At 32.3% G+C, this 10,824-nt stretch overlaps 1 protein-coding gene across 1 annotated transcript; it reads right to left on the bottom strand.

Annotated features, from left to right (window-relative positions):
- Positions 1-4,044: 4,044 nt before the first annotated feature.
- On the bottom strand, positions 4,045-7,923 carry LOC102660886 (peroxiredoxin Q, chloroplastic-like). Its single transcript, XM_006595164.1, has 4 exons — positions 7,851-7,923; positions 4,742-4,807; positions 4,498-4,634; positions 4,045-4,212 (listed from the first exon to the last, which is right to left on the bottom strand). The coding sequence occupies exons 1-4, from the start codon at positions 7,921-7,923 to the stop codon at positions 4,045-4,047; spliced, it is 444 nt and encodes a 147-aa protein (XP_006595227.1).
- Positions 7,924-10,824: the final 2,901 nt, after the last annotated feature.

Raw genomic sequence — 10,824 nt, 5'->3', positions numbered from 1 at the left:
GTTCATAATTATTAATGATGTGTTTAGAATGATAGAAAGAAAGTAAAAAAGGGAGAAAAAATTGAAATTTAAATAGAAGAATAATGAAATAAAAGAATTTTTTAGATTTTATTTTTTGAAGTCAATATTGCTATCTCTTTTCTTTTTTATTTTCTTTTCAATCAAATAAAAGAGTACAGATTTTCTATATTTTCATTTCTCTTTATTTTCTTTCCTTCCATCTATATACTATCAGAGTTAAAAAAAGTTCCCATTCTCTTTTTCTCCATGTGTAGTTCTTTATCAAGATTTAATTATAGGTTATAAAAATTATAATAAAAAATTATTAATAAATTAGAAAAAAATATCAATACAAAATTTGAATTTATCCTTATGTATGTTGTTATCCATGTTACTTCTTATTTATCTATATATTAAAAAAATTTAAAAATTTCAAAGTTTTAATGTATTCCTATTTAACACTATTGATATAACTATTATTTGTTCCTATTATTTTAAATTATGAGAGAAGTAAAAACTTAATACATAGAAAATTGCCCTTATTATATTTGTTCAATTGTTTTATTTAATTTTAAAGTATACAATCTTTGATACTTTTCCTTAAAAAAATTCTCAAAATATGTAAGTCTTTCACACATGATTATATAAGTTAAAAGCTACTAGTTACAATCACGTATTAGTATATACCATTAGAGTTGAGTTTAGTGAAAAGATCTGGTCCCTGACCTCATGTGAGAATGAAAAACTAGATAAATTTTTACATGGATGGATAAAAAATTACAAACATAATATTTTTTTATTGATCATGTTCCAAAAAAGAATACTTAGTTGAGAGAAACAACAACTGAAGCGACTATGCATACAAATTCATTTATGGATAGATATGCAATACCTAATCAATAAAGGTTCAAGATTTTATTGAAAAAGGTGTCTGCATTGATGATATCTAGAATAAAATTATCTCCAAAGTATAATACATGAGGAGGAAATCATTTACTAAAACATGAAATTATAAATAAATGAATTCTATATAACTCTTTTTTACAATCATTTCTATATTAATCTATCTATGTTATTTTTGTAAAGTAAGTCTTTGTAATATTTTAAAAAAATAAAATTAACATGTACAAATATTTTTTAAAATTTAATTGAATTTTAAATAGTACTAATAAAAAATTTAAATTTTTATAATTATGGAAAATATGCACAATTCATTTTTATATAACGTTTTAAAATGTGCGTAAAAGGGAAAAAATATTTTTTTACATAATTAACTCAAAAGCTAAATTTAAAGAAAAAATAAAAATGACATTGACATTCTTTAAGTGAAAATATGTAAAGAAATTAAATTACTCCCAAAAATTATAATTTGATAAATTATCAATTATTTATTGCAAGAGAAAATTTTGTCATGTAACACTACTAGAAAAACATCTTTCCACATCGGTTAAAATTGACTTTCTAAGTTAATTTTGAACCGTCTTCAAAACGTCTTTTGTAGAATGACCAACAATATACAATGACGGTTTTGCAACCGTCTTAGAATGTGATATATTCTAATATGGTTTTGTCTCCAAACTTATCTTAGAATGTGATATGCCGCTTTTTGGGTCATAACCGTCTTACAATGTTGTGCATTATAAGACGATTATGTTTCATCTTCTAAGACGATTTTGTCTCCAAATCCATTTTAGAATATGGTGCATTCTAAGACAGTTGTGCAACATAACCGTCATAGAATGGTTAATTTTTTTTATTTCCCATCTTTTTTACAATAACTCAGATCATTGAATCATGAAAATTGAAATACAAATAAAGCTAAATCTTTTACAACTAATGCATGCTTCCAAATGTAACATCAAATCTCAAAAAACAACTAAAACAATTAATGAAACATATAACTTGTCAAAAAGCATTTGTGGCCATTACAAACTCCTATATATTAGGCATGTATTGCAGATCAAATACTTGTCTGCACCACTGCCTAACCTTTTCTATTTGCCCAACTTTGGTGCTGAGACGCACTTTTTAGGTATGACAATCAAACAGCGAAGGTGATGATCATGTAAGTTATGATCTCCTAGGCCTCATCATCATCATTGGCTGAAGTCAAAGCCCTTTTTCCCTATAAATGCGGGTGAATAAAGTTTAATGTTGTGACAATATTAAATTTAAGGAAAAGATTTCTTAAGCATCTTAAAATTATCAAAACATTAGGGCATGAGATATAAAGAAGCAAGTGAAGCAGAAAGTGTGTTGGTGTCATCATGCAACATAAACAAATGATCATAAACTAAAAATATAGAGATTGATGTGTCTCCATGTAGAGCTTGTAGGCCTTGGATCTTCTTTGTCAATGGGTTCCTTTGCTTCTTGAAGATCAATGACAGCGGAATGGAGAAGGAAGAAAAGATGATTGGAGACGTCACTTCAAGAAGAAGATGAGTTAAGAAGAAACTCACCACCTTAGGAAGCCATGGATAAGAGCTTGAAGGTAGAAGATGAGCTTAAAGGTAGAAATACACACACATGACCTCTATTTATAGCCTAAGTGTCACACAAAATAGGAGGGAAATTTGAATTTTTATTTAAATTTTACTTGAATTTAAAATTGAATTTGTGGAGCCAAAATTTCACTAATTATGATTCATGAATTTTAGTTATGGTTCAGCCCACTAATCCAATATCAAGTCCAAGATTCTCCACTAATTGTGCTTAGGTGTCATGAGGCATGTAAAGCATGAAGGACATGCACAAAGTGTGACTATCTGATGTGGCAATGGGGTGTAACAAGCAAATGCTCACCCCCCCTCTAAAATTAAATTGGATCGGGCTTCTCCCAATTCAATTAAATTTATTTTCCAACACACACATCAAATATTCACTTGATGTATGTGAAATTACAAAATTACCCCTAATACAAAAACTAGTCTAGGTGCCCAAAAATACAAGGGCTGAAAAATCCTATATTTCTAGGGTACTCGACCTACATTATGGAGCCCTAAATATAAGGCCCAAAAATAATGAAACATTAATCTAATATGTACAAAGATAAGTGGGCTCATACTTAGCCCATGGGCCCGAAATCTACCCTAAGGCTCATGAGAACCCTAAGGTGTTCTCTTGCATCTCTGACTCAATCTTCTTGGAGTCTTCTATCTAATGCCCTTGGGGGGTAGGATTGCATCAGAGATTGTCATTGATTTTGTAAAACTGGCCACTTTGTTAGAAAGCTATAAGAAATACAAAGGCTATGCAGTCTAGATATCAATATCATTATTTTAATATCAAATATCAAAAAACTAATTAAGGGGGTGGGTCTTCTAAGTGTTTGAGGCCCAAAATGGGTGTTGCTATTCTGCTCTTGTGGATCATCGTGTATCTTACCCTTAGATTAAATTGAGAGAAATAAAGGCTCTATGGCTTGTATTGAAAGGTAAGCAATTGAAGGTTAGAGGCTGCAAGAGAGTGGAAAAACATACTAGTCTTGGGAACTCCCTAGTGAAGGTGAAACTTGCTCTAAGTGAAGCAAAATCAGTTACTTGTGAAAAAGCTCACAAAATTTCTTCCAATGCAAGTTAAGTGTCGAGGCTCTTACCTTGTTTTTGGGAATTGCAAGATAAGCTGGGTTAGTTAGTATGTAGTGTTTCTTGCCCTTCTTATATATATTCGACAATTTAACAATCAATCATCATGCCTAATTGCCTTTTCTTGTCAAGGGAGAAATAAGATGTTCATCATGATTTTAGATATACAAATATTTGCAATTATGGGCGAGTGTACTACGTAACACAAGTATCCCAGTCCCATACTGCACACACAAATCAGTGACCAAAGTCTAAATAGCTTGAAATACAGGCACCACGCATCCATGCAACAAAAACACATGTTGGACAATAGTATTTGTCAACACCTGCCAATGCAAATGAAGGGGAATAGTTATTTTGACACACATCATAGAATGATATTATGATAAAACTGCTAATAAAGCTTACCTCCTTTGTAAAGTTCACGGGATAAATCCTCTTCAACTAGTGAGAAATGTTAACGTAACACTCCCCTGTTGTGAACCACCCCATTTTTGTCAAGAACATAAGTTTGTCTTCCAAGCAATGATCCAAAGAAATCACCTGGCACTCCCCATTCTTTCCTCACCTTGTTACCCTCTTCACTCAACAAAGTAAATGGAAGTGTGTACTTGCTGGCAAATGCCTACATTCCATGAAATGCATTCATCATAAGAATAATATGGTTAATTTAAAAAAACAGGAATAGTGAAATCGAGTAATAAACCTCAAATAAATCTTACCATATGAAGTTTGAAACATGTCATTAAACAATTCTATTTCCATTTGTTCATTTGCAATTATGCACCATACATAGTATACTAGACATCCTCTATTGAATTATAAATTTGGAAAATGTTTAGAACTACAAAACTTAAATATTTAGCATCTCCACTGACAAATACATTAGAAGACATTGTGGTGTATTTACTTGTTTGGTACAGCCAAGGGTCTCATAAGCAGGGTAGAAATACACAATTACTAGTTTTTCTTTGAAGTTGGAGAGCTCACATTCTTCCCATTCTGATCTCTCAGCATAAAATTCGGTGGCTTTGAACCTATATTCACCTGTCAAGCAATATTATACATGCACACACACGCACACACACACACAAAGGAAGAGAAAGTTGATGGGTTGTAAGAACTAAGAAGTTATGAAGATACATGCTAAATACAATCAGAAAGTGGATGAAAAGCAAAAATGTACCACCTTGCCCGCTTTGTTGGCTTCCTTAAACACCCTGAGAACATAATCATGTCAAAAGTTACAAGTTGAAAAAAAATACATACAGATCACACAAATGATGATGATTTTATAGATGAAAAAAATAGGTTTCTTTTGATGATTGTGTTTGAGAGTTATGTTGATTATTGATTACTTTTGATGATTGTTTTTTATTATTATATGTTTTGATTATTTATACTGAATGTGTATTTGATTCTCATATATTCCAACAAGCGGTAACATTTTTTTTGGGCCAAGAAATGATACTTTGAATGGGGGAGAGATAGATAAAAGATAAGATGGTAAGGGGACTTATCTATTTTATTTATGAGACAGTTTTCTTTATATATATGAAATCTTTGATTGTTTCATATAAGCAGTCATTGCAAAATCAAGGGGGAGTAAGCTATACAGATAGATATTATTTTGTTTTTACTCCTAACCTACATATGATTGTCATCATCTAAAAGGAGGAGAATGTGAATTATGCAGGTTACATGTTTTGATGACACCGAAAAGAATTTGCTTGATAATTATTCTCATCATCAAAAAGAGGGAGAATGTGAATAATGCAGGTTTTGATGATGCTGAGAAGAATTCACTTGATAATGATTGTCATCATCAAAAAGGGAGAGATTGTGAATGTATAAATACATGATTTTGATGATGTCAAAGAATAATCAAACAAGTTTGCTTTCAAGATCACTTCAACAAACATTCAAAGGTTAAGCATTACTTCAAGATTAAGACAAGATTGCTTCAACAAACAAGTATTGCTTCAAGATTCATTCAAGATTAGCTTTTGGCTCAAAACATTGTTTCCAACATGTCAAGGCTCCGGTAATCGATTACTAGACAGTGTAATTGATCACCAGAAGACAAGTTTGCAAATCAACTTCTTAAAAGGGTTTGAAATTTGAATTTTGAATGTGTAATCAATTACCATTGATGTGTAATCGATTACCAACAACGGAACTCTTGAAATTAAATTTGAAAAGTCATGACCCTTCAAAATATAAATGTGTAATCGATTACTAGAAACCTGTAATCGATTACCAGAAACCTATAATCGATTACCAGTGAAGAATTTCAGAAAAAGCTTTTTGAAAAGACACATCTCTTCAAACCATTTTGAAAAGGCACGAAGGGCCTATATATATGTGTGTCTAAATTCAAAAAACAAGAGAGAGATATTCTAAGAGAACTTCCCAAATGCTCTCTCAAAAACTCTTGGGCAAACACTTGCAAATCAATTGAGATTTCATCCAGGAACATCAAATTGTATTATCCACTCTAAAGGAGAGAAATCTTTTTGTTCATCTCAGAAAGTATGTTGTAATGAAGAGACTGGTTGAATTGTGAGTTTCCTGAACACTAGGGAAAGACATTCCATGGGTGTTCAGAAGTTGTAAAAAGGTTTTTTTACAAAGTTAGTGAAAATCTCAAGTGGGTTGCTTGAGGACTGGACGTAGGCAAGGGAAGTGGCCGAATGATAACTGCTAAATATGAGCTATTTTTTATAATAAAAATATATTGAAATATCTTTAAAAATATTTATTTGGCAGTTATTTTTGGCTTAAATGATAGGAATTGATATTTTTATTATTTATGGCTTGCAGATATGAATAGGATTTATTAAAAGAGAAAAATATTGAGAAAATATCAAAAAGGAAGATTTTTAGCATCAGGCCCAAGTCCAATTCAGCAACTATAAATAGAGAGTCAGACCACGGAGTCTAGGGCACGACAGAACCCCCTCTAGTAGGGGTTTCATTTACAACCTTTCTTTCTTTCATCCCTTTTATTCCATTTGTTCTTATACCCCATTTAGTGTAAAGCCCTCAATGGTCATGAGTGGCTAAACCCCTAAAAAGCCAAGCAATGTATGATGTACTTCTCATATTTATCAATGCAAAAGGAGTCCTTTCCAGGTTTTTTCTATTCTATGATCTTTTCTATTTTATCTTGCATTCTCATCTTTACATTCTTTTAGGGGTTAGACACTCGGGAGAGGGTAACTTCTAATAAAGGTTTAAAGAAAGTATGCATGAATCAGTTTTAGGGGTTAGACACTTGGGAGAGGGTAACTTCTAATAGAACAACAAGAAAAGATTTCATAAGAACATCATTGCTAGACATAGAATGATAGTAGTATGCCCATGCAAACATCTATAATTCATACTTCATGCATTTTATTTGTCGAGTCTTTTCAAAGGAATTTGGGAGATAGATAAATAAAATAGGCTTGTCATCGTGAGGAATCAGGGGCAAGTAAATGAATAGATGTGGGTAGAATAGATCCAATTGCATTGACAAAGAAAAATCATAAACTCATACATCCTAGGCAGACAAGGTAAGTCAGGTCCCAACATTATCATATCTTGAATTTATTTTTTTCTATCTTAATCTTTTATCTTTCTCATCTTTCACTTTTCTTATCTTATCTTTTTTCTTTATCTTCTATTTTTATCTTTAAATCTTTTATCTTTTCTTTTAAACCTTTACCTTATCTTCTATCTTTCTTTATCTGTTATTTTAAATTTATTATCTCTTGCTTGAAAATTGGGTTTGCATTAATCTAAGTACAAACAAAGTCCCTGTGGATTCGACACTCAGACTTCCGAGTACTTTACTACTTGTGACAAATTTGGTGCACTTGCCAACGAGTTAACACCGAACCAGTATAAATCAAGTTTGCATTTCTCTCTTCCCTTATCTCAGTTATTTTACTATAGTTTACTTTGTCTTGCGCATTTAAAAGAACATTGTTAAATTGATTGTTTCTTCTTCTTCTGCATTCTAAAGCCTATCATTTAAATGGGGGTTAAAGTTTGTTAGAGGGAAAATTTAGAAACTTAATTCACCCCCCCCCCCCTTCTTAAGTTATTGAGGCCACTTGTTCAATACATGTTGTACCAACAAATTGGCATCAAAGCTCTCTTCTGAAGGGCCTTGTGAGTTGAAAAAAAAGGACTCACGCTACATAACACTAGCCCCATCTGTTCTTGATGGTCACAATTATCCTATTTGGGCAGCCAAAGCCTATAATAGAGACATACCTAGAGGCAAATGATCTCTAGGAAGTTGTAGAGGAGAACTATGATGTTCTTCCTTTGTCGGATAATCCAGCATTGGCTCAAATTAGAAAGTGGAAGGAAAGAAAAGCTAGAAATTCAAAGGCAAAAGCTTATTTATTTTCTGTTATCTCAAAAGAAAATTCACTAGAAATCAACATTGGGAATTTGGCACTTCCTCAAGGATGAATGTCAAGGAAAAAAAAAAAGATAAAGAGCCTGCAAGTGTTCAATCTAGTTACAGGATTTGAGATACAAAAAATGAAGAAGTCAAACAATCAAGATTCAAGAGTATGCCAATAAACTTTTCAACATTGTCAATATTGTCTTCATTGCATGGCTTTGAATTTTTTTATTCTAAAATGGTTAAGAAAAAACTTATTATTGTTCTTGACAGATTTCTAGTCACAATCCATCTTTAGAAGATACTAAAGATGTGTCTAATATTACCTTAATATAACTATTAAATGCATTAAAAATGCACAAGAAAAAAGGAGAATGGTGAGAAAAGAACAATCTAAAGAGGGTGCTTTCCAAGCTCAGATAAAAGATCCAGGAGGAAGAACAACTATGAAATGAAGAGTGACAAGGTTGACAACAACAACAAAAATAGGGATTGCATTTATCCATCATGTCCATACTACAAAAAGAGGTATCACCCATAAAGAAAGTGTTGGTTGAGGCCTAATGTTGAGTGCATGATAAACTTTGGATGCATAGAGCATGTAATAGCTCTAGTGATTCATGACTAATTTACAGTGGTAGCACAAACCACATGACCAAAAGCTATTTAAAGAGGTTGATAAAACTATCATTTCGAAAGTCAAAATTGGATGTGGTGAATTTATTCAAATCAAGGTCAAAGTAAATCAAGTTGTAGAAATTTTAACAAGTTTGAAATATATTTCTCATGCTTTATAAGTGCTTGACATTGACCAAAACCTACTTAGTGTTGGAAAGTGTATTGAAAAAGGTTTCACGGTCATATTTGAAAACATGGTAATGGTGCCTAATTAAAGATGCAAATGGTAGAGATATATTCAAAGTGAAAATGAGGGCAAAAAGCTTTGATCTAATTCTAATGGTGGAAGAACAAAGAGCATTCTAAGCACTATAAGAAATGCAGAATTATGGCACAAAAGGCTAGGGTATTTCTATCATGTTGGGATTTTTATATGCAGAAACATAATTTGGTCAAAGGTGTCGTTGCTCGAAGACAAGCTAGCTCATTGCATGACTTGTCAATAAGGCAAACAAGTTAAATTTGTATAGATTTAAACCAAGTTTCTACCAAAAGCTAAATTTATAGCCTTAACAAACAACTTAGGTTCTGCTACAACTAAGGCAAGAAGAGCAGTGTTGGTAACATGCATCAGAGTTGCTACGAAAAATGTGTCTTTTGGCTAAGATTTTTTATGTGATATGAGTTTACTTCACCCAATCTACATTCATACCGAGTGTAGTTTTGAATTTTGTTCCTCAATAACGAAAGTTACATTTTTTTCATTAATTTTTTGTTTCCAATATTGGTATTTGAGTTTTGCATCGTATGTGTTAGTTGCAAATGAGTGGCACATGTTGTGACATCCATGTTGCAGTGATAACTCGAGACTAGTCAAACGGTCACTATACAGGCAATCAAACATGAGCAATGAGACTACAAAGTGTAGTGAGATGTTAGGATCCAATTCTAAGGTATGGTACTTAAGTTCCACATTAGAAGTATAAGATTCTAGCTTTTGTGGTAGAGTTTATGATGTGACAAGAAGACTATAACCTAAACCTTTGCAATTGACTTATTAGACGAATGGGAATTGCAGGCACAATCACAAGATATTCTACCCAATGCTTTCCCATATTGCGAGAACTTTGAGGTGAAGGTATGTTGTTGATCAAGTGGCATGCATTTCCAGATTGCAACAACTATTAGGAGTTGATGATTTCATTGCAACTTTTGCAACTTTTCACCTTGACACTTGGGGGCAGGGTTAGTGCTTTGTGAGGAGCATTGATAGGGAACCAATGATTAAACATTTTTATGTCAGAAGGAAAGGAGATGAGTCACAGGTTGGCAGAAACCAAACTGACCTCTTATAGTTTTTTTTTTAATCAATAAATGTTACTTGTTAACTAGTTAGTTTTTGTTAGTTTGAGGATTCAAATCCATGATTTCTTTTCCCCTCCCTTTTCCCTCACCACCAAGCCAACCCTATTACCTCTCTAACCTAATATGGTTACTTAGAGAACTTATCAATTAATTAGTTGGTAATTGCATCCTAAGTTCTAACAATTAGGGGGGCAAAATTGTCTACATTTCTACACTCACATTAAGTCTAGTATGGAATAAATGTTTAACATACTGTATCTGTTTAATTTTGGTTACAACTTCCAAAGACAATTTTGACTAAATGCATCAAAAACTTGAGCATATAACCTGAAAATTGCACTGAAAACATTTTTATTCATGCATTTACTACCAGTGAATGAGATTGCCAACCTATTTTAGTGTTTCTAAGCTCTTAACATATTTTGTTCGATGGTTGGTAGAGTATGCATACACAATGACTGTAACAATTGTTGGGAATGTCTACAATTTTGGTGTCATTATGCTTGAACTACTAACAGGAGAACCTCCGGTGACAGATGGAAAAGAATTGGTCAAGTGGGTTTTGGATCATTCAACAAACCCACAATACATTCTTGATTTGAATGTTAGTAGATCATCACAAGAAGTCAGAAGCCAGATGCTGGCAATTCTTAACATTGCTCTTGTTTGTGTTGGTACATCCCCAAAGCCAAGACCAAATATGAACATTATGCTTCAGGATGCCTCTTAATGTTGGATGAAGTCAAATTCTTTAGTATTGGAATAAATCTTGAAGAGATATTTTTTGTAATATTTGGATGATGCTTTAAGTCAAGAAAATATGAAAGGTAGACATATGACAGGACAAAATGA

This window comes from Glycine max, chromosome 13, assembly GCF_000004515.6.
Source record: "Glycine max cultivar Williams 82 chromosome 13, Glycine_max_v4.0, whole genome shotgun sequence".
Lineage (NCBI taxonomy): Eukaryota > Viridiplantae > Streptophyta > Magnoliopsida > Fabales > Fabaceae > Glycine > Glycine max.
Note: the sequence above shows the minus strand (reverse complement) of the source record. Positions and strands in the feature narration are given on the sequence as shown.

Excerpts from the sequence above, each read along its gene's own strand:
- LOC102660886 (XM_006595164.1), bottom strand. The coding sequence starts at position 7,923 with ATGCTGGATTATCCGACAAAGGAAGAACATCATAGTTCTCCTCTACAA. Across the intron at positions 4,808-7,850 it reads TAGAGATCATTTGCCTCTAG|GGTGTTTAAGGAAGCCAACA; the intron begins GTATGTCTCTAT and ends TTATGTTCTCAG. Across the intron at positions 4,213-4,497 it reads CCCTTGGCTGTACCAAACAA|GCATTTGCCAGCAAGTACAC; the intron begins GTAAATACACCA and ends CATGGAATGTAG.